Here is a 22,466-nt window from a genome sequence, read left to right as displayed (position 1 = left end):
CACTTAACATGCTGACCACCACTCACTCACTCAAAAACTCCTCATGGTGGGACTATGAACCTCATATGAGCTTCCTCCTAGGAACCCATTACCAAGGGCCTGGGGCCAAAAAGAAACGAGACAAGCAGTCAAGTCACAAAGTGCATCATTCACGCTGCCTCTTCAGTTAAACTTTAAGGTCCATCACGGAAAACCCTCATTGTTTGATGCGGTGTTTCACCACACGCATAACCCTTTTATGAATGTGGTCGTCAAACTGTATGCCAAGTGCTGAATGTATGGCTACCGGTAGTATCTTTGATTTCTTTTTTTTTTCTACTTCAGGGTATCCACTTCAAATCCCTTTGCAGTTTAGTGAACCAGAAGTAGGCCGGGTAACTACAAAGGTATCAGAGTTAGCCCCTTCCTCTTTGTTTTGTCCCTTCCCCAGAGCATTGCACTTCCTCTCGGTCAGTGAAAGGGCCATTGTGGTGAAGACAGCCAGCTGCTCTCGTCCCCTGTGGTTCTCAGCTATAGTTAATGAGCTTAGCTGCTTGTCCTAGTCTGCATCAGTGCATAGAGGTCAATTGCAGGATTAACACCGTCGCTCGTGGGTTACCTATCACCTTGTTTTAATTTGAATTTCCAACTTTATTCGCACCTATCGACTCTGGACTTTTTACTCTGCAGGATGTGTTTAGGTGTGCTCTTGCTGCACCTGTAGTCTTGGTGTGTGTATACGCCGACATAATGCAGCACGTTGACTTCCAGCCTGACCTGGCCGCTGAATGAGGCGCCCTACTCCAGGTGAGGAAGAGGAGAAGGGGTAAGCCAAGAGGAGCCAAGGGCAGCCCGGTGTAGCCAGAAGCCCACATCGTGACCGGGGTCTGGGGACTCTGGACCAGAGGGAGGGCTGATGCCACTGGTAAACAACAAAGTTGGAGACGATGTGGCGGGGGGGACAGAGAAGGCTTCGGCGGACGAGCAGGCGCTGGTGGAGTCTTTCATGAAGGTGAGACCGAGGGGGTGAGAGGGGCTTCAGGGGATGGTCGGGGGGCTCTGCTTACCTGTACCTGTTTTTACGAGGTTGGTCAGAGAATGTGTTGATTTGCAGTCTTCCTTGCCAGATGGCTATTAAATGGTAATTTATTGCAGGATGAAGATATGAAGGTTGTTTTGAACCCTGATATGTAATACATATTAAGGACCTGTATTTTTTTTAATGATAAAAAAATACTCATATCTAAAAATATATTTATACATGAGTGGAAGTGAGTGGACACTATTTGAGTCATGGTATGCATAAAGTATATGATTTTCTGTCTTAATTTACACAATTTTACAAGAAATTTACATTTCTGCAACTCTGGTACGATATTAATAATTTAAGTCTCACGCGATAGAGATTTATAGACATACTTACTTCTACAAAGATGACCACAATACAGAACCCTCATGCTGATAACCCCATGGCTAAAAAAGCACTTTGAACACACTTATCTTGGTTCACTGACTCCTGGTATACTCAGTATATGTCTTCCATTAGAGTGCTTTTGTCTGCGATTACACATTGAAAACAAAGACATAGAGCCTTCATTAAAATCACAATGTCTCATCTCTTTATAGAAGAAGAAGAATGTCTATGTTGCCTAACGATGTCTAATGATGATAGAGACCTAGTTAAGGTTTTTACCGCTTATTAGAATTCATCCAATAATTAGGAATATCACATCCAATCAACCTCACGATGGTCCAACACTCTACCAGTCCCCTGGCTTATCCAGAAATAGATTGATGATTATCAGATTATTTATAATATATTTAAAACCGCGTCATTTTATTGCCCATGGTTATTTCCCAGAAGGTAAATTAACACGATGTGCAGCAAGATGATATAGATCAGTGGAGCAATTTTGTTCAAGTTTTCTCCAGGATGCGTCAGCATGACAAGACTGACTGTCATGGCCCCCGCCGAGGATAATTCATAACAATCCAAGACCAGCTCATACTACTAATCTGTATTAAGGAATGTAAGTTGCCCGTAGCTGGTTCAGTCTATCGCTCACACACACACACACACACACACACACACACACACACACACACACACACACACACACACACCACACAACTTGCACGCACACACAAACACGTTGCCCATCACACAGACCCCCACACACGCACACACACAGCTGCCTGTTGGAATATCATCACATTGCCCTATTAAAGGCTTTACTAACTGTACTAAAAACCGTACTTTAAATGTTGGAAAGGAAATTAGCATCGCAAGAGGTTAGCGTAAATCTTTATCTGGAAGAGCATAGTCTGTTATGGGGTCATCCCTATGTTCCCCAGGTCCTATGTTCCCCGGGTGCAAAGGGTTAGGGTCAAGTTTAGGGTTAGGGTTAGGGTAAGGGTAAGGTCGAGGGTTAACCCTAAACCTAACCCTAACCACAACCCTAATCACAGGCGAATCAGAGGCGAAAAAGGCGGTACTTGCCCCTACCATCCTACGAAAAAAAGATTTGCTCACAGGGTTCCCCGGTCACATACAAAGCGGGGAACATAGGACCCGGGGAACATAGGACCCGGGGAACATAGGTACGCTCCCATCTGTTATTACCACCTTCTCTGTTATGAGCATCTTCTCTGTTTAGAAGATGCCATCTTCTCTGTTTTGACAACCTTCTCTGTTATGAGCTTCTTCTCTGTTTAGTCCCTCTTCTCTGTTTAGAGTGGACCACCTCCTCTGTTTCGACCCTCTTCTCTGTTTAGACCATCTCCTCTGTTTAGAGTGGACCATCTTCTCTGTTTAGACCATCATCTCTGTTTAGAGTGGACCATCTTCTTTATTCAGACCATCTTCTCTGTTTAGACCATCTTCTCTGTTTAGAGTGGACCATCTTCTTTATTCAGACCATCTTCTATGTTTAGACCATCTTCTCTGATTAGACCATCTTCTATGTTTAGACCATCTTCTCTGATTAGACCATCTTCTATGTTTAGACCATCTTCTCTGATTAGACCATCTTCTATGTTTAGACCATCTTCTCTGATTAGACCATCTTCTTGGTTTAGACCATCTTCTCTGTTCAGAGTGGACCATCTTCTCTGTTTAGAGTGGAAATCCTGTTGAACCATCTCTTTATTTAGAATGTCTCCTCTGTTTAGACTGTCTTCTCTGTTTAGTCTTACCAGCACCATGGATATCTGTCTGGCCCTGCTGGTTTCTCTGTGGAAGCTTAGCAGGGATTGTTTGGCTCATTCTTGGAGTAGGAGGGCCAGTAATGGGTGTCCATCACTCTGGCCTGTGTCACATGCTAAACATCAACTGTGCTAACCCCAGTGTCCTGGCCACATTCCAAACCTGGCTCTCCTACCAACATTGCCACCTAATCATTCACTGGTCTCTAAATGGATTGCATCATTCCTGATAGCCAGTGTGTGGTAGCTAACTGGTTGCTTTGTATCCACCAGGTGGGAGCTTCAGCCTGGTTGTGGATAATATGTCATTCAGTTTGGTTGCATTCAATTGATCAGAATAAAACATTTTATTCATGACCATGTCTTACTTTTTTTCCATCTGTTCAAGAACCAATGTACAACTAGGTTTTGGGACTTTGGGAAATATATTGAGCTGGCACAAAAGTGTAATCTTTGTTGGCTGAGCCTTTCATTCAATTGGACAAGCAAAGCATACTGTGCACCAAAAAGACAGTGAAACAATCATGGCGAGTATGAATTCATTAAAAAAAATTCAATGGCGATATATCGTATTTATATCAAGCAAATGTTCCCATTTCACTATGTTGTAGTCATGTTCCACTATGTTGTGGCCGTGTTTCACTGTGTTGTGGACGTGTTTCACTGTGTTGTGGCCGTGTTTCACTGTGTTGTGGTCATGTGTCACTATGTTATGGCCGTGTTTCACTGTGTTGTGGTCATGTGTCACTGTGTTGTGGCCGTGTCTCACTGTGTTGTGGTCATGTGTCACTATGATGTGGCCGTGTTTCACTGTGTTGTGGCCGTGTTTCACTGTGTTGCACTGTGTTGTGGCCGTGTTTCACTATGTTGTGGCCGTGTTTCATGTGTTGTGGCCGTGTTCCACTATGTTGTGGCCTTGTTTCACTGTGTTGTGGCCGGGTTTCACTGTGTTGTGGCCGGGTTTCACTGTGTTGTGGCCGCGTTTCACTGTGTTGTGGCCGTGTTTCACTCTGGGGATCCAGGTGGTGGCATGCTTCAGACACCTGGCCTCCTGTGTGGGTGGCTGCACAGACACCCTGCAGCTGAGAGATGAGCTGAGGCAGACGCGGGAGAAGGCCCAGAGTCTGGCCGGGGTCTGCTGCCAGCGTCTCACCGCCCGTCTCCGGGACAAGAGCTTGCCGGACGAGGACCACAGGAAGATGGACCTCCTGTGGGTGGCCTTCTCCTCCGGGCTGGAACTCCTTCACGCTGACCTGTGCAAAGTGTTTGGCATGGCCAACATCTTCTGTCTGGCCAACGCCAACGTCTTTGTGCAGACCGGCATGCAAGGTAACAACGGGAGGTGGTCAAGGGATCCAGGGAGTCGTACGATTTATTTTAATCCATTTGCATGTGTAATTGAATACCAATGACCAATTGGGGTTTGGCTCTCCTTTAAAGATGGCAAAACGAGAAAAAATAACGCCAAAGGGATAGCCCTATCTCTGGTGAAACACGTGCTTTCACATTTGCTCTCTTTTGCATTTGCAAAATATTGGCAAAAGATGAAGTCCGTTTTTATAGAAGCAATGGCAGGTCTTTGCAGAAACATTCTTCTTCCCTTCTTAATTTGTGTTACGTTTGTAAATAACATACCTAACTGTATTTGTAAAGCGAGATACAGCCTGTTGCAACAAAACATTGCTGATACCCGATGGTGATCAGAAGAAGGCAGCAAACGTTGTCCCACTTCATTTCAATACTTCTAATGATACCAGCGGATGATGGGCAGTTACCTTGTGAAGGAGGGAGCAGCCTGTCTAACCGGCTCTGGTCCGTAGGAGGAGGCAGCGAGGTGGCGGCGCGGGCCCTCAGCCTGCCTGACCTGCAGGCCTCCAGCCCGGGTCCAGCGCTCCCGGCCGGCCTGGAGCCCCAGGAGACCAGCGCCATGGAGCAGGAGATCCAGCGGGTGGACCGCATGATCGAGGACATGGAGGCCAAGGTCAACGTCCTGCGCTGGACGGTGGAGCCCCGCGGCGGGCCCGAGGCCGCGGACCCCCTGAGTGGCTCGGACAGCGTCTCTGTGGCGCTGCTGTCCATGGAGGAGGAGGGGCCGGCGCGCGGCGGGGGCATGCCTCGCAGACACGTCTTCATCGGGTTGCTGCTGTGCGGCGCGGTGCTGGTGGTGGCCACGCTCTCCATCTGCATCGTGCTCTTCTCCTGAGCAGACGCTGGTGTGACCCCGTTGTGCGCATGCATACAAACACCTGTGCACGTGCACACACACACACACACACACACACACACACACACACACACACACACACACACACACACACACACACACACACACACACACACACACACACAAAGTAACTTGCAAGTGGAAAACTTAAAGACAAGAACTTCCAAAAAGACGAATCAAATAAAAGGACATTGATCGATTCAACTAATTTATGGGAATGCTGCATGGAAATAGTCAAATGTTAAATATAGAAACTTTGTCAAAACCCCCAAATCCTCAAATGTTGTTCTCTAGAGTCACTTATAGGTGCTGTAGTTATGATGCGAGTTGTGAAGAGAGAGAACAGAAGAGTGATGAGAGTTATTCACTGTTTTGAAATGTTCGACTCAAGCTCCTTTGATTGACAGGCAGGATGAATTTTGTGAACCAATCCCTGGAAAGATGCCCTGATCAGTTAGAAACTAGCCGGGGGCGGTCGAAAGTCTAATTTGGCCTATACAGAGGCAGATGCAGTCATCTCCCAAAGATATATATCCACAGGGCATTTCCCTCATTAATAGCTGACGGATGGCTATGACATTTATACCAAAGGGCACTCAATTAATAGCTCTTCAATCTTACCTACAGCACCTTTTAAGATTAATATTATTTTTAATTGCACAGTGACTTTACACTGTCACTGCATCATAATAATTCTGTTTTATCTTTTTGCTCTCTCCTAAAATAGATGAGCAATAAGCATAGAACTATTTAATGATGAAACCCAAATGAGAGAACTAGGTCATTTTCAATATATGATTCAATGGTATAACAAACTTGACCTTACATGAACCAGCAATGTATGTCACTAAAAGCCAGAGAATTATTTTTATTTTTACAGAAAATATAAATATGAATCATTTTAAGCAAAATGATGGATGCATAGGACTTACAATTATTAAAAGATCTTGACAGGAAGGGTGCATTACAAATTCATTGATTCTCATAATTTGAAAGTGCACCAATATGAATAACTCTTTGCTAAAAGGCAGAACCTATGTGCACCTAATTATTTATCAATTCAATATCGCTGTTAGTATTACAGTGGTGACAATGGAACAAGAGCGCATTGTGCCATAGATGGCTGTCTGAACCCAAGCAAGCAACGCAAACGTCAAGATGATGTGACACTAAAGCTAGGGTAGGCCATCTATTTTAGAAGCAATTTTGTAATTCTTGTTCAAATTCTTTTTACCTCCCAACAGCAATCAATTAATCAAATGTACTGACAAAAAAAGTAAATAATCAGGTAGTCACAGGCCTGTATTAAGCCTGTCCAATTATTTTATTCGGCCTGAATGAAATGATTTGAAAGGCTGGATTTTTCCGGTTGTACACTTTGAAAATCAAGATCAATCTGTCTGGTATCTCCAGAAAACCTACCGTAGCTTTAAGACTCTCAAAGCCAAAAAACATTGCCAACCATGTTGGTTGTAAAGAATAAATGATGATCTATTTTGCTTTTCCCTGAAGGTGACACAAAACAGAGCATGGAATGATATTAATCAGGGTTACAGGGTTATTTGATGGTATATTTGGTACTCAATATTAATGTTGTTTTGACAAACAAATCCACATAATTCTGTGTCCACTGTCCATCAGTGAAGAAAAGAGAATCTATTTTGGAAACACAGATCCATCATCCAGAGAACAGACTATGAAAACATTTCAGACTAGCTTCACTGTTGCTGTTTAAGTCATAAATATGAGATGGTGGGACATTTTGGTGACATGAATGAATGATCACAAACGTCAACCAAAGAAAGGCAGAAGTACAATTTTAAAGGCAGAAACATTCAGCTATAAGCAGCTCTAGTCGGAAATGAGACAAATCACTCAAAAATAAACCAACTGTTCCTTTGAATCACACAAGGATCACGAAGGTCTTATTAATTTATTATTTATTATTGCAGAAGAATAACTTTGCCGAGCTACTGTACATAATGTACTATTTTCTTATTCATTACTATTTCTTGAATTAATAATTAGCTAGATGTTGTATGGGAAAAGTGAATAAAGCATTTGTACATATGCACTTATTTTGAATGAAGAGATATGTAGAAACGATGATAGCTATATTACTTGTAATAAAATTGCAAAGTCAAATCATTTAAACTTTTGTGTATGTTTGTTGTTTGTGTTCTTTAATGTAACGTAGCAGAGCAGGTCTTTGCATTGTACAAAAATACACAAGAGCCTTGTAGAAATTGTTTTAGTAACTAATAGTAAGTAGTAGTAGTATTAATACTACTAATAATATTATTATGATAGTAATGACAATAATTATAAGAATACATTCTTAATAACAAAATTATTAAGATACTAATAATGATAAAATACTAATAATGATAACACATAATTATAAATCAGCATCATAAGCATCATCAACAATATAAATTCATCAATATTCATCAAATACATTTTCATAGCCTTTGATGAGAACCAAAGCCACTTTACATCAGAAGGAAGGTAAGCAGGTAAGCAGTAAGAAATAAATCGAGTCAGGAAAGGCTTGGATAGTCATGGGTGGATGTGAGGACAGGTTGTTCGAAGATTTTGCATTTTCATTTTGAATGAAGGGCTATCAGATTACTGGATTTGTTTTGATTGTCCTACTTGACAACGAGCACTGGGATAGGAAACTGGTATCAAATATGTACTCTCGCGAGACAAAGCGGTACTTTCTAAAGAGGACGACCTTAGTCACAACTACGACTTTACTTGTCATTCACGAGAAACTAAAAAGGGAGTACATACAAGTGGTGAGTGTAGCTCCGTTCTACTGTTTGAATCGTTGTGGCCAGGATTAAGAAATGTTATTAAATCTGTTTCATTCAAGAGCGATCGTACATACTATTTGGTGTGATTTTAAATGTGTTCCCGTGGTCAGTTATTATGTCAAAGCAACGACACCGCTCACATCATTGAATGAGATATGTTTGAATAGCGTGAACGCCTCGCGAGGATTCACCAACGATCATAGTTCTTTTAGCAAGAAGACGTCACCGGTATTAGGAAAATCTCCCAGACCGAAGACGACCCGCCGGTTATTTGACACAACACGTGTGTTTGTACGAGGTAACGGAAAGACTATTGTGAAGTTATTGTTGAACAACGAATGATGTATATACATTATGTCACATACCCATATTAACACTACCTACGTAAGTTTAAGCAATTAGTCATTCTAGTGATCACGCCCGTAGCCTGTCAGTATGCTATGCTGGCATGTGTATGTCTGTCTGTTGACTGTCAACATTGACCATACTGGTACGCCCGGCATTGAGATCCCCCCGTATATTGTTGAAAGTTCAACGTTAATGATGTAATGTTCTAACCCTAATCAGTTCCGTTGTGTCATTTCTGCTACTGAATTTAAGAATGAATGAAAGGCAAAATAATACTAGGCCTATCCTGAAATGAGCATTAGTATTTTAAATATAATTGTTTGAAATACATGTACCTTTTGAATCTAACTGTCTGTTTAAAGTCGCTTTCTTCTCCCGTCTTGTGTTTTGGACGATAGAGCTGAGCACCTCCCTCAGACAACTCCAGTATGATCTCAAGGCAGGCGATCCCAGGGCGGGGGGCCGGGCACGCCTCCTTTTTGACACCCACGCCATGGTTCGACTCCTTGAAGACAACGGTTGGCATCACCTCGATTGTTTTGAAACTTCTGCCAAAGGGCCAGGCTTCGGTTGGATCCGCCTGATGAGTGAAATTGCGTTGTGTTTAAGTATTCAGTAGGACTTTGTGTTTCTGTTTAGGTTCCAGTATGACCTTGTGTTTCTGCTAAGGTTTCAGTATAAACCTGAGCTGTGTTTGTGTTTAGGTTTCAGCACGCCACAGGCTGAGGTGATGGTCAGCATGCTGGTCAGGACCACCCACTCAAACATGGACGCCATCTACAGCGACATGGCCACCAAAGTGCAGCAGGTATGAGAGATAATAAAAGATCAGTGGTGTAAGATGATTCCTAGAATGCACTTGATGAAAACCATTAGTGCTATTTCTGCTCGTTAATTGGCCTAAATTACCCTTTTAAATGTGTCAGCTATACCACTGAGAGTGAGAATTAATAAACCTACTGATTGTATTGCCTCATCACCCCTTTTAAAAACATTTGAGATATAATTGTCATTCCACACATCACTATCGTAGCAGCCCTTTTACCTCCTTTTTTATTAGGTCATCTTTTAAATAAATCAACTTTGGTCAAGAGACCGTCAGATTTGGAAACACGATAATATAATGTGTTTAGGGAACACAGATAAGATTACTTTGTCTTCTACAAAAACCATACACATTTGCATTGAGTGGGAGACAATGAAGACTAACCTAATGCTTGATATTAAACCACATCAACAGCTTCAATCGCAGGCAAAGAACAACATTGCCGTATCCTATTTTTGTATTTTCACCTGGCACACATTTTCAATACTGTAATACCATGTGATTTGTCACAGGTGGTGCTGTCCCCTTATTTAAACATTTTGTAACGTGTGTGTGGGTGTTTGCGTGTGTTGGTCACTCTCTGAACCAATGGGACCGGTGACATCAGGAGATAATGTTGCAGCGAGTCATGTCCCAGATAGCAGCCGTCAAGAAGGACATGATCATTCTGGAGAAGAGCGAGTTCTCCACGCTGCTTGCAGAGAATGAGGTCTGTGGAAGGATTGTTTTTTCCCTTTTAATGAGTCACTGAGATAACCAGAGACTCATTTTAATGCTTGGACCAGGGTTAAAGTTCCTGGTGATTAAACCTTCAATGGCTTCCCTCCGGGCTTCACTAAAACTGTATATCTGTCAAAATGACTTTTTTGTTCAAATTCTGCCGAAGAGCATTAATAAGCTTGAACACATTCTCGCCACAAAAGTAAACCTTATTAATAGAGCCCTTTCGTGTCAATAGCGAGTACAGTTTGTGGGGAAAAAACGCTGAATGCTCTTTGGTAGAATCGGCACAATGAAGTTCTTCTGCAATATGATATTGGTATAGAATGTGAATGATGCCAGGAGAGACGGTTGCGATGGTTAATCACCCAGACCCGCATTGTCCTTTTATGCTACTGTGAACGCTAAGCAACAGTACGGATGCAGTTAGACTGTTACAGGGCAGTAGAACAGTCTCCCTACCGTACCTAAGTGACTGTATAATGGAGTGTGTGCTCACTTTTGTTCACTTTTTCCTATTCTTCAAGAAAGTCAAGATACATCTGTTACAGCTGAAGGGTCAGCTGGCTGTGAGTAAGAGTTGAATTTTGTTCTGAAAAAAAAAGTGAATCCATTGATGATTAGATATATTTTTTCGATTTTATACTGTATGTAGATAACATTGATACTTTGTTTTGCATATTGGTCATCTGAATATATGTGCTAAAATCAACTGCCTTCATTGTATTTGCAGGACTTGATGAATAAAGTGCGCTCCGACACCCTTTTAGACATGAGCATCGAGAAAAGCCGTGTGAAGGAAATGGTAAGGGCTATGAGCAATGGGAAGTAGCTGCTACCGGTTTATTCTGCTTTCAACGTACCTTCTCTTAGTTCTCGCTGTCTCATCATTTGAGACTTGTTTTTCTTATTATTTAGAAAGCACTGTATGAGAGGAAACTCTTGGAAACGCGAACAGACATAATGGAAATGGTAAATACTTCCATTAGTCATGTTGTCCTTAACACACTTGCAGTAAGTCTTGCTGTTATGCCATTAGATGTTTTTGTAATTTGGTGTGGATATCTGCTTCTTACAGAATGCAGAGCACGATTGCCATTTGACCCGGACTAACATGAAAATAGACACAGAGGTGGCGGGTCTTAAGACTATGTTGGAATCACACAAATTGGACACCATCAAATACCTTGCAGGTAGGAAAAAACCTTGGTTCTTAACGGCTATCCATTAACCATGCCTTGTCATTGTCAAATTGAAATTATGAATACGTAGATATCTATATATAGATAGTCATTAAGATGGAAATGCAAAAGATGATCATATTAGAATAATTATTTGACAATTTGTTTTACTGAGAGAAAACATTTTACGACTGGCAATTTTTTTTCTGCCCTTCTTTAGGTTCAGTGTTTACCTGTCTGACAGTGGCCTTGGGTTTCTATCGCATTTGGATGTAAACGAATCAGCAACACTTCCACTGCATTCCATTCAAATGTGTTTAAACTGTGTTAATGTATTCACCAACACATCCGGGTTTCCACTGCACAAGGTCCCCTCTTACTTACCGAGTCTGCTGCCTGTTTATGGAGATCAGGTTTGTCTTCAGGTCTCCAGATTCAGTTACTGCACACCAAGGAAGACATGCATCCCATTGGTTTTATGGAATAAGAGCACAATTCCCTGGGTTGAACGAGTCGTGGATGGATTGCTTTCATTCTATCGACATTTAGTAACATATACATTTGGCCAAAAGCCAAAAAGTGTGCTTTGAATGGAATTTAAATCTTCAATAATATTTAGTAAAATTTATTACGTTAATATTGTCTTTATAATTCAAATGATGGTAATAAGCTAGCCTGGCAAGCCAGACCCATATCGGAAAGATATTGGCTCCCTGGCTGACTCCCTGGCTGCAAATTCAATTTGCTGCCGCTAGGGGCGTCTAGATTTCTAGGCTAGTAATAACCATGACCAAAATAACAATAAAAATGTTTATTTGAGATGCAAACAACTTGACTACACTGCAAGGTCATATAACCTGAAGTATATTATTTATTGAGATCAAATATTTGTTATCACATTGTTAATAAAAGCTTATTTTATTATTGCAAAACAAATGTGTGATTTGTTCACAATAAACATAAGTTATTGATTTAGAAAATGTAAACCTTTCCAATAAATGCTGTCAGAAAGGTGATCAGATGTTTAATAATATAGCTATTGTGTGTTTTTTGATTCAAACGGTTGTGATTTGACAGAGTTGAGTGGACCTTCATTTTGAAAATACAAACGGGAAGTTGTCATAATATCTGTGTGTGTCGAAGAGAAACACGTGTGTGTCAGCTAACTATTAAAGTAACGTTTTACATTGTTATATTAGAATCTTCCCATATTCTCTGAATATGGGATTAATGACTCGGATATATAATAACAACTTTGTGAGGTGGAATTATTAAAGACCTGACTCCATAACAAGCGAACTCCAAGGTAAATGCATGTATCAGTTTGTTTTGCCTGTGTGTATGGGTGACTGTCATCTCAGCTATAAAGACAGCCCTTGGATCAACTGTCTGTTATCAATGTCATTGTACTAACCTACTTGTTTAGACTTTTTTGCTAATATAAGGGTCAAGTTTCCTCTATAATCGTCATTTACAGTGCTCAGTGATTCTATTCACTGTGTTATGAGGAACAATCTTTCTTTACCATTGACCGCAGTCATATTTTTCTTACCCTAATCCTTGTAATAAACATTTGTTTGTCCTTATATTCTCAGCCACGACTAAATGACAGGATGACCGATGCATTCAGCAGCAACTCTGATGCGGTCCTCCAGCGTGGAGTGGACGTGACGTCAGGGAGTGATGCTCCCTTAGAAAACGTAGAGGAGCAGTACCAGATTAAAAGAACCTGCGACTTCATTAATAACAATGGTTTCAAAAAGGTAGACAGTGGCGCGTTGCTTTACCCAATAAATTAAAAGCAAAACCATGCCCAGGGAGGAACTTGGATTCACAAGGAAGCCCTTACCCATATAAAAATAAAATGAATGGTGTTTGTATCCTGGCATTGTTCACGTTATTAATTTAATTAATTTCATCGCCACAGGTTGCACTACAGTTCCCAGATGAAGTGCTGGTGCATTCTGTTCCCATTGCCACAGAGATCGAGAAAAGTACGTCAGCCAAGCTGTTCGTACTGGGAGACACATCCTATGGCAGGTATATGCAAACAAAGGGCTGCTGGTGTTCAGGATATGCTATGTTATCACCTCCGGGGCTAACTTCCACCTGCAGGCTGATGGCTTGTCCTCAGTGAGACTGGGAATACAGGTTGTCTAATTATGATAGAATTATGTATTTCAGTATTAAGTTAAATATTGTCTCAATGCGATTTTGTGAGTTCATGCAGCGATGGAAACCTTCAATGTAAACAAACTGTTCTTTAACGGCATGGCAGTTTTTTGTTGTTGTTGCAGAAACCATGTTATTTGTGTATGGAGCAATGGAACAGGAGAAGAAAGCATACTTTCCTGCAGCCATCCCCAGAGCAGCACACTCCAGGTTGTCCTTCATGTCAGCGGCGTTAACGTGGGGGTCCTCTCTCTCTCTCCAGCTGCTGTGTGGACGAGGTGGCGGCGGAGCACGTGGGGGCCGACTGCATCGTGCACTACGGCCGGGCCTGCCTCAGCCCCACCACGCGCCTGCCGCTCATCTATGTTTTCGAGCGGCGGCCCCTGGACCTTGAGAAGTGTGCCGCTGCCTTCAGGGAGCTGTACCCCGACACGCAGAGCCACGTGGTCGTGCTGTACGACGTCAACTACGCTCACGCCATCGGTAGGCCGCTCCTTCAGAAGGGACCCGCGGTTCACATGAGAGGGGGGTCTTTCATTGAGGTCATTTCGTTGGAATGCAAGAGGGGGGGGGGGAAACATTTATATTTATATACACATATACTTTTAATATGATTCAATGAATAAAATCATAAATAATGCAGGGTATAATTCAGGCGTATTTTCTTTGTGGTGATATCAAGATAAGGAGCAATACTGTAGACGTTTATGGTGGTCCAAAATTACATTAAAAGAAGCAGGACCGTTGGTTTAATCAGTTGGTTCGAGTTTTGCCCCAAACTCATTATTGATCGAGCAGAAGGGGTAAACAAACCTCAGCCAGCCCATGCGATGGAGCGGTCGTAGATCTACGTCACGATCGCTCGCCACCACAAACTCTTGTTATGAATGAAGCCCAAACCCCTGATGACTCCTCTCCCACAGACGACCTCCAGGCGCTCCTCACGCCCTCCTACCCCAACATGGTCGTCTCCACGCTCGTCCTCGACCACTGCCACGGTCACAGCGAGCCGCCGCCGGCGGGGCCAGGGGACCCCGGGGTGGTCCGCGAGTTCGGCCGGCGCTGCGTCCTGAAGGCGGGCCTGGGCGTGCGGGACTACAGCGTTTTCTTCGTGGGCCCCGAGGGCGCGGTGCTGCGCAACTTCATGATGACCTGGAACCGCGTCCGCTTCTCGGCCTTCCAGCCCGCCACCTCGGCCAGCCGCGCCGAGTCGCCCGCCGTCAACCGCGCGCTGATGAAGCGCTACTACGCCATCGAGCGGGCCAAGGACGCGGGCGTGGTGGGCATCCTGGTGGGCACCCTGGGCGTGGCCGACTACCTGGCCATCATCACGCAGCTGAAGGAGACCGTCCGCCGGGCGGGCAAGAAGAGCTACATGTTCGCCATGGGCAAGCTCAACGTGGCCAAGCTGGCCAACTTCCAGGAGATCGACGTGTTCGTGCTGATCGCCTGCCCCGAGAACTCGCTGCTGGAGCACGGCGACTTCTACAAGCCCGTGGTCACGCCCTTCGAGATGGAGGTGGCCTGCAACCGCGGCCGCGAGTGGTCCGAGGACTACGTCACCGACTTCCGCAACCTCCTGCCAGGTCTGCCGGGTGCTCTTTGTTAGTCATTGTTGTACTGTGAAGTACTGGCAACTGGCAGCTTTAGGATTCATACAGCTTGGCCTGTTTGTCCTGTTTGTCCTGTTTGCCCTTACTTTCGCATTTACTATTTTTGTATTCCTTAGCACCACTTTTAATTTGTATTGTATTTCTCCTGTGTTTTCCACTGCTGCTGTGCTGCTGTAACAAAGTAATTTCCCCTCCGGGGGATTAATAACGTTTTCATCTATAGACATCATGGAATATATACATATGTATAGCAAATGTTCTTATAAAAGCATGAGGAGTAGCTTGGTTGCCGTGGGCCCTTAATAACCCTCTTCCCGCCCCAGGTGGGCAGAACCACGTGGCGCTGGGCAGTGAGCAGGAGGCGGGAGAGGAGACGGACGTGTCCCTGATCACTGGGGCGCTGCGGAAGCACGGCCTGTGGTCTGAAGAGGCAGCGGTGCCCTCTGACGACCCCTCCTCCCTGGTCCTGAGGAACCAGAACCTCACCGTGGCCCAAACCCACACAGCAGGTACCAGACGTAGAGCAGGGCTCCACTGGGCTCTTCAGTTGAGGCGTCTGAGCTGGGATGTTTAAAGGTGACATATCATACCACCAGGTGTGAGTGTGTTTGGCCGTTACAAGCCGTTTGGAAAATCGGCCTCTTCTGACATCACAAGTGGGCAGTTAAACCAAGATGTATGCTGGATGGATCAGTCTACCCAGTGGACAGTAGCAAACGTTGCTCATCTATCCGTCATACATCTAGGTGGACACACTGGACACGGCTAATCACACTCACACCTGGTGGTATGATATGTCATCTTTAACCAAAATAATGTATTGTCATGTACTACCGCTTGTCATGGTCCTCCCTGGTTCACGGCCATGATACCATCTCACCATGAGACACTGCCACACCATGCAATAACAATCGTGTGATGCAGATCACTGTAGATACATTTTGTAGTAATCTGAATTCAAGGAAAAATATTTTCTGCTCATGTTTACATCAATGTTTAATTTGTAGGGTTTATAGGGGCATAATTGGGCCTTATTTAAATTAAAGATATATCCACAGTTTTTTTATATAAATATCTTTATTCAGTCAGTGATGTTTTGCTAGAGAGGGAAGCGTTCTGGGATGCTCCCAGAAGGCGGGGACATGTTGCCACCATACCTAACCCCGCCCCTCCCTCCTCGACAGCGTCCTACCTGGCGGGCCGCAGCTGGCAGGGCCTGGAGAGGAAGCTGGGAGAGACGGCGGTGACCAAGGCCGTGGAGGGCCGGAGGGGCATCGCCATCGCCTACGAGGGCGAAGGGAAGTCCTCGTGATGACTCGCCCCGGTCAGATCCACCACAGGCCTTATTTAACCACCGCTGGTTCACCTCCATGCAACAAGCCGCTCACACATGATTGGACCGTTGTTTTATGCACATGTTTTATTCATATTGTAAATGATGGTAGCACAATGTGATGGCTATCTACACTGGGGAGTCTGTGCCCAGTCCCGCCCACAATTGACTGTTCTATCAAACACTTACAAAGCTGTTTCAGGACCACTTATTCAAATAAATCCCTGTAGACCGAGCAAAGAAGCCATAGTTTATTGTTTAACACATGCGTGTTGTTTCAATACAACGGCTGTGCTTGTGACCATGGTATAAATTGAGAAATAAGTTAATGCAAATAATATGCCAGACAGCTCCCCGACAGAGCCCTGTTTGAGCAGATAAGCTTCGAGGACATGGAGTACAAATTCCATAGAAAATATATAAATGGGTTCACTCAGTTGAGTCATGTTAAAGGTATATGTATTGCAAACAATTAGTCATTTATTTATTTGTCCAAAGTAACTCAAAATAAGTGCATTCAGGCATGTATATACAACCCAAATGTTGCAAGAATCATGTGAGTACATAAAATGTATCAAATAGGCGAATTGCTTCCAGTGCTACAATCACTTTCCAAACGGTGAGCACGCAGCAACGACACAGCAACTGGTTATAAGGCATCCACCGGAGCTTCCACATAGGCTGCAGGGAATATACCAGTACTTCCTTTACACTCCCCTTCAAACCAGTCCCGGTTCACTAAAGAAATGGAACAATTAATAGTGATTAAAACGTCACTCCTTTTTTATCCAGGATGAACAAAGTTTTTCCCATGGCGGCGAGTTTGTATGCGCTACCTTTAGTGAGGAGTAGGATGCTGTCCCCCTGGTTAAAGCTGAGGTCCTCTGGATTCTGGGACTCGTAGGAGTATAGCGCCACAACATGAATCGGCACCCCTGGGCTCTCTTTCACTGGCTAGCAACACAAAACGGGAACGGTTAGTTCACACCTCGTCAACCCTTCAGGCCCGGCAACCCTGAGTCCCCCTAAAACAGGAGCTAGTGAGGAGCGATGCTCAGCCTGATGAAGGCGCCTCCCACCTCCTCTTTGGGGATACACCACAGAGTGATGCGCCCACAGTTGGCACTGCTCCAGACCCCCTGCATGTCTGTGCTGGCGTCCATTACCGTCAGTCCAGCCGCTGGGGACGTGCAACTGCAGTACACAAAAAGGATCACGCGATTTGAATGTTTGTGTTAAATGGATACAGGCTCATTTCCAAACGGAGAGCATTGTTGCATACATCAGTTTGTGATTATATTTATTCTCATCACTGCTGCATATTTCATTTCGAATGTTTGTACCCTGTAAGTGATTTGGCTACAGGCAATACAAGTCTGGATCCTATGAATATATTTAGTATTTATAATCAAATACACATTTTCTTAAACTGATGACAAACTGATAATTTTACTTTAAACATGTTTTGAAATTCTCTCTGTAAAGTTGTGGAAACAGCCATTTCAGCAATTCTGACGTCAATCACCTCAAGGTGATGTAATACCTTAAGGTGACGTAATACCTTAAGGTGACATCCTCCGCTGGCAGCTTCAGTTTCTTGCTGACCCGCTCCACCAGTGCAGTGAAGGGAGAACCGTAGTCTATATAGAGCGCTAGGTTGAATTTGTAATGCACTTTCACAAGGCATGCCGATTCTTCACCGTCTTCCGCAGTCTAATCAGAGAGCGAGACCCATATCAGTTCTGAGGCAAGCACGCATTACTTTATTTTCGACCTAGAGAAAAAGGTGCTGGTCAAATGACGGGTGAAGATGCGATTTGATTTGGCGTACCTCAGAGTTTTTGGTGTCTTCGTTGTTCTTACTGGGTGTCGGGACTTAAGAAGTACAGCTGGTTAACTTAAGAGTATTAACATTAGGAAACTATCCAGTCCAACAAACCGTGTTGTTGTGTTTTGCATGTTTAAAGTATACCTTGTTCAGTTTCCGGTCGAGTGGGTGCCTTTCGCCTTGGAAGGTCTGCTAAATAAATGATTTGGGAGTTGCCATCCTACACAGAGACAAATTAATTGATATGCACTTAAAAAAACTTGAAATGAATAGCTACACCTGGCATGGCAGCGCAGAGACTGTAACATTGTGCACAATTAAAATAAAAACATGCGCAAACTGCATCTACTTTGTACTTGTGTCAGTGATTTGTGATCCTGAATACATTTAACCATTCAAAGAAAAACGTGTGTGGGTGATACATGCTGTGCTTTAGAATCCAAGTGAAAACACTGGTAAACTACCAAAATGGAAAACATTCCCTTACTTGAGTTGGTTTTGAATTCAGATTGATCTCCATCCGCTCCAGGTAATTGTAGGGAACCAGGCCTCTCTGTAAACACAGGAGCCAGGAGTAGTAGTAACTGACTAACTGAAGCACAACCCATTATATGCATCCCTAGCTTGGGCTGTACGTATTGGGTTATTATTAAAGTGGACTGTGATGTTTTGTACGTACTCTTTCATTGAAGACCACTGAGGCCCAGTTGTCGTCGCCCTTCTGCAACACAAACACTACGTTCCCGGGCAGCACGGCCAGCTCGCCGCTCGTCTCCGGGGAAAACGCAAAGCGCACTATGTGGGGTTCTCCCTCGAAGGCCCTGGGGAGGCACAGAACGCCAGTGGCGGGGGACGGTTTGGGCTGTGATGGTCAGTTCACGTCACACTTCCTTCACACATCGGAACTTTTGCCTTGGTGGATCACGTTGCAGTCACAGAGTGTATATGTGTAGTCGCGGCACAAATCTATAATGTTCATGATGTAGGCCTCTATGGGATGTGAATATTACTGATGTATGCCTCTATGGGATGGGATTTGAATTAACCTGATGTAGGCCTCTGGGATGTGAATAAACCTGCTGTAGGCCTCTATTTGATGGGATGGGAATAAGCCTGATGTTGGCTTAAGGGACGTGAATGTGGCCCCTATAGGGTTAGGGTCAAAATTACCAGACTAGGTTGATCAAAGTAGTGCCTTCTGCAGTGTGACTGTATGTTGTCAATGACACCTACTTTTCTTGCTTTGTTACAATAAGCAGAAGAGGCTGATCTTTTTATTTGTAGATTTATTCATATGTTGTTACAGTGTCTACCTCAGGACCATAAGCAGAAGTGGCTGATCATTTTATTTTTTAGATTTATTCATATTTGGTTACAGTGTCTACCTCAGAACCTCAGGTTCTTTAGGAATAGTAGGCCCCTCGTCCACCTACATGGAAACCAAAACATAGATTAAAACAGGGAAATGTACATTGAACATGCATTTGTAGTGTATTTGTAGTAGTAAAACCGTTTTTTGTATGAAAGACCTCATGTACTTCACCTGTGGTTGTAATGGAGCAAATCCAGAAAACTCATCTTGTGGAGTAATGGAGGAAACAACCTGAAGAGTAAGTAAAAATAGGAGTTATTTAAGAGAAACCAGATACCAAAATCAAACCACAGTTGCTATGCCTCTTGTGCCCAGTAATGTCAATTTCCATGACCACTGATTTGGCTTGCTTATATCACTTTGGGTAACCACAAACTTTTTTTAAGTGAGTGGTAAACATATAAAGACTGTAATTTAAATCATTGAGGGAAGGAAAATGCATCGGCTTGAGTAACATATAGGATCTTTTCAGAAGAGCTTACTATTCTACATCCTGCCATACGTTAACATTGTCCCTAGAGATGGGTACCTTTGATTTTCCCAGATAGTCCCTCTTCTCCAGCTCAGCCACATAATTCTTGTTGGGTCGGAACAGCGCTTTGGATTGGACCACAGCTGGCTGGAAGAATTTCCGCTTCTGTTGGGAAAAGAATGGCCGTATCCATGTCAAGACAGGTCAGCCGCTCAATAAGTGAAAGCGGTGTAGTGGTATTGTAGTATCAGATCCATCTATCATCTGTGGAGAGCTTGGCAGTGGACGTCTACAGTGCTTCTGACTGACCAGAGTGGACTGCAGAGCTCTATCGATGAGGGTGAGCTTGGCCTCGGTCTTGTAGTCGAGTGCTGACACAAGGTGCACCTGGGCCTTGTCCCAGTGGCCCAGGTGAGCCTCGCACAACGCCATGTTGTGGAGAACCTGGGTGTGGAGAAAGTGGGAGGAGTCTGGGAATTGGCATTGCAACTGCATTTTAAATTCCTCACGGCATGATCAAAGCAATAATGTGTTCTGAATGTAGATCAGGGCGAAGGGTTGAATTGGTCATTCCAGGGGGGGTTGATTATGTTTCGGTTGAATTGGTAAAAGATTTTCTTGAGACATGTTGAAATGTGTTAGTTCTGCAGTGGCCACTTGATGTGCTACTAACCTCACAGGCATACAGCTTGTGTCTGAGGCCAAGTGCTTTGTAATCAATGAGTTGGTTGCTCCTCAGGTCCTTGAATGCATGCTGGAAATCTCCTAAACTCTCCTCATACCTTGAAAACAAACAATTCGGTGAAACATTTCATCCACGACTGGAGTTATAACTCATGAATGGAATGTGTGACAATAATTGATCCTCATGTGGAGCCATACATTTCCTTTTTGTAGAAGGTGATTCCTCTCTGATAGAAGGCCACAGCCAGATGCTCATCTTTGCCTATGCTTCTGTCAAAAGCCTAGCCAAGAGTTACACAGAGTTAACTTCCCCCAGAGGAAACCAGACATAGAGCACTTCTCTTTTCATCGTGACTTGCATTTTAATATAATCACGGCAATAGAACCGCTTCTATATAACCTTTCTGGAGTTGTGGAAATGTTGAAAACAATGCCACGTTTCTTTCGTATCCTGCTTATGGAGGAAAGTGATGAAAGGGCAGACATACCTTCTCAGCAGCCTCTAAATCCTTGTTGATTAAATGGAGACAGCCAATGTTGAAGTAGATTTTGGAGTTTGGTTCTTCAATAGAAACAAGGATTTGAAGTGCTTGGGGCAGTAGGTCCTTGTCAACACAGGCTACAGCCTCATCCCATTGTCTCAGAGTGTCCAGAAAAGTCATGGTGCTGTTGCAGAGATTGACAGAGCTACCGACTGAGAGAGAGAGGAAACATTGAAACGCTTGACCGCCCGGAGGATCAGGAAGTACAGCCTAGTTACGACAGGGCTGTTGCATCCAATCTGAAGCAGCCTGTTCTTGTTAGTTTACAAATTTAGTAATGCATTGGAATTAACAATATAATTTTGTTATTGAGGATTATAATTGATATTATTTATTATTGTTGATTTTGTGCTTTTGGAAAAGAGGAAGGCCTACTTCTATTTGATTAGAATAATTATCATATTTGGTTGGTTGCCACAATGACATTCACCAAATGTAGATTGAATTGGTTCACTGGCTCCTTATCTAGATCTAAAGTATCCATAGTAACCTATTTGCTAACCCTGCTCTCCCCTGGGTAACTGAAGCCCCTCCTCCCCACCCCTCACATAACAAATTGTTGGAGGGTCAGGTCGGATTAATCAACATGTAATGCGAGCCAGGTCCCTATTCCTCTTTCTGTCTTCCCCTCTATTTTAGGAGACTGGGATTTATAGGATTTTGGTTGATAAGAGAAAAAGGAAAAATAAATACAATGACACTAATTATGCAAATATCCCTAATTATCCAAAGTGGCAATGCTTAATTTGGTGTAAAGGTATTGTGTTTGTTGAACGATCCAACATGGCAAACTGAACAGGGAAACAAAGTGACAACAAGAATTTAACAAATAAGATATTTCTGGAGGGTCTGGTGCATTGCGATTTGGAGTGAGAGATGACTGAATATTTGAGTTGTTGTAGTTGTATTGGTGAGATGAAGGCTTCAGGAAAACTTACTTCCTTCAAATTACACAGACCTGCAAGCACTCCATAAACAAACCACTAACATAGGTTTAACCATCTTTTTGGGGAAGAACAGGATTGTGCAACCACAGCAGCACATTTTGTAACTTGTGGTGATGTGCACACGTTAAGTGTAATGCTTATAAGTAACTATTGCACATACAACCTGCAGAAGACTCCACTATATAACTGTATCTGTTAATAT

At 43.5% G+C, this 22,466-nt stretch overlaps 4 protein-coding genes across 5 annotated transcripts; 3 read left to right on the top strand and 1 right to left on the bottom strand.

Moving 5' to 3' along the window:
* The first annotated feature begins 350 nt into the window (after positions 1–350).
* rgs9bp (regulator of G protein signaling 9 binding protein) lies at positions 351–6,274 on the top strand. Its single transcript, XM_060045166.1, has 3 exons — positions 351–991; positions 4,206–4,512; positions 5,004–6,274. The coding sequence occupies exons 1-3, from the start codon at positions 896–898 to the stop codon at positions 5,384–5,386; spliced, it is 786 nt and encodes a 261-aa protein (XP_059901149.1). The 5' UTR covers positions 351–895; the 3' UTR covers positions 5,387–6,274.
* A 1,874-nt stretch (positions 6,275–8,148) lies between these two features.
* On the top strand, positions 8,149–12,336 carry mcur1 (mitochondrial calcium uniporter regulator 1). The gene is made up of 9 exons (XM_060045765.1): positions 8,149–8,524; positions 8,973–9,092; positions 9,279–9,382; positions 10,008–10,109; positions 10,648–10,689; positions 10,854–10,925; positions 11,039–11,092; positions 11,199–11,313; positions 11,522–12,336. Exons 1-9 carry the CDS (start codon positions 8,260–8,262, stop codon positions 11,575–11,577), a joined length of 930 nt encoding a protein of 309 aa, XP_059901748.1. The 5' UTR covers positions 8,149–8,259; the 3' UTR covers positions 11,578–12,336.
* Positions 12,337–12,426: 90 nt separating this feature from the next.
* dph2 (diphthamide biosynthesis 2) lies at positions 12,427–18,591 on the top strand. Its single transcript, XM_060045764.1, has 7 exons — positions 12,427–12,607; positions 12,897–13,064; positions 13,229–13,341; positions 13,736–13,956; positions 14,397–15,059; positions 15,410–15,595; positions 16,271–18,591. The coding sequence occupies exons 2-7, from the start codon at positions 12,915–12,917 to the stop codon at positions 16,396–16,398; spliced, it is 1,461 nt and encodes a 486-aa protein (XP_059901747.1). The 5' UTR covers positions 12,427–12,607; positions 12,897–12,914; the 3' UTR covers positions 16,399–18,591.
* Positions 16,487–21,517, bottom strand: ncf2 (neutrophil cytosolic factor 2). Of its 2 annotated transcripts, none has more exons than XM_060045762.1 (15): positions 21,264–21,517; positions 20,974–21,056; positions 20,765–20,873; positions 20,401–20,535; positions 20,149–20,256; positions 19,791–19,850; positions 19,633–19,676; positions 18,927–19,068; positions 18,735–18,800; positions 18,392–18,467; positions 18,251–18,294; positions 17,963–18,132; positions 17,499–17,613; positions 17,256–17,373; positions 16,487–17,157 (listed from the first exon to the last, which is right to left on the bottom strand). In XM_060045762.1, the coding sequence occupies exons 1-15, from the start codon at positions 21,435–21,437 to the stop codon at positions 17,069–17,071; spliced, it is 1,533 nt and encodes a 510-aa protein (XP_059901745.1). In that variant the 5' UTR covers positions 21,438–21,517; the 3' UTR covers positions 16,487–17,068. The 2 variants fall into 2 exon arrangements, with proteins under 2 accessions (XP_059901745.1, XP_059901746.1); XM_060045763.1 differs by having other exon boundaries at positions 17,981–18,132; positions 21,264–21,516.
* Between the last annotated feature and the right edge of the window lie 949 nt (positions 21,518–22,466).

The sequence above is a fragment of the Gadus macrocephalus genome, chromosome 23 (genome assembly GCF_031168955.1).
Source record: "Gadus macrocephalus chromosome 23, ASM3116895v1".
Taxonomy (NCBI): Eukaryota; Metazoa; Chordata; class Actinopteri; order Gadiformes; family Gadidae; genus Gadus; species Gadus macrocephalus.
Note: the sequence above shows the minus strand (reverse complement) of the source record. Positions and strands in the feature narration are given on the sequence as shown.

Coding starts and splice junctions, on each gene's coding strand:
- rgs9bp (XM_060045166.1), top strand. CDS start 896: ATGCCACTGGTAAACAACAAAGTTGGAGACGATGTGGCGGGGGGGACA. Junction 992..4,205: donor TGGTGGAGTCTTTCATGAAG/GTGAGACCGAGG, acceptor CTGGGGATCCAG/GTGGTGGCATGCTTCAGACA. Junction 4,513..5,003: donor TGTGCAGACCGGCATGCAAG/GTAACAACGGGA, acceptor TCTGGTCCGTAG/GAGGAGGCAGCGAGGTGGCG.
- mcur1 (XM_060045765.1), top strand. CDS start 8,260: ATGTTATTAAATCTGTTTCATTCAAGAGCGATCGTACATACTATTTGG. Junction 9,093..9,278: donor TCGACTCCTTGAAGACAACG/GTTGGCATCACC, acceptor GTTTGTGTTTAG/GTTTCAGCACGCCACAGGCT. Junction 11,093..11,198: donor GAACAGACATAATGGAAATG/GTAAATACTTCC, acceptor TGCTTCTTACAG/AATGCAGAGCACGATTGCCA.
- dph2 (XM_060045764.1), top strand. CDS start 12,915: ATGACCGATGCATTCAGCAGCAACTCTGATGCGGTCCTCCAGCGTGGA. Junction 13,065..13,228: donor ATAACAATGGTTTCAAAAAG/GTAGACAGTGGC, acceptor TCATCGCCACAG/GTTGCACTACAGTTCCCAGA. Junction 13,957..14,396: donor CAACTACGCTCACGCCATCG/GTAGGCCGCTCC, acceptor CCTCTCCCACAG/ACGACCTCCAGGCGCTCCTC.
- ncf2 (XM_060045762.1), bottom strand. CDS start 21,437: ATGACTTTTCTGGACACTCTGAGACAATGGGATGAGGCTGTAGCCTGT. Junction 21,057..21,263: donor ATTTAGAGGCTGCTGAGAAG/GTATGTCTGCCC, acceptor ACTCTTGGCTAG/GCTTTTGACAGAAGCATAGG. Junction 19,851..20,148: donor ACTATCTGGGAAAATCAAAG/GTACCCATCTCT, acceptor CTTACTCTTCAG/GTTGTTTCCTCCATTACTCC.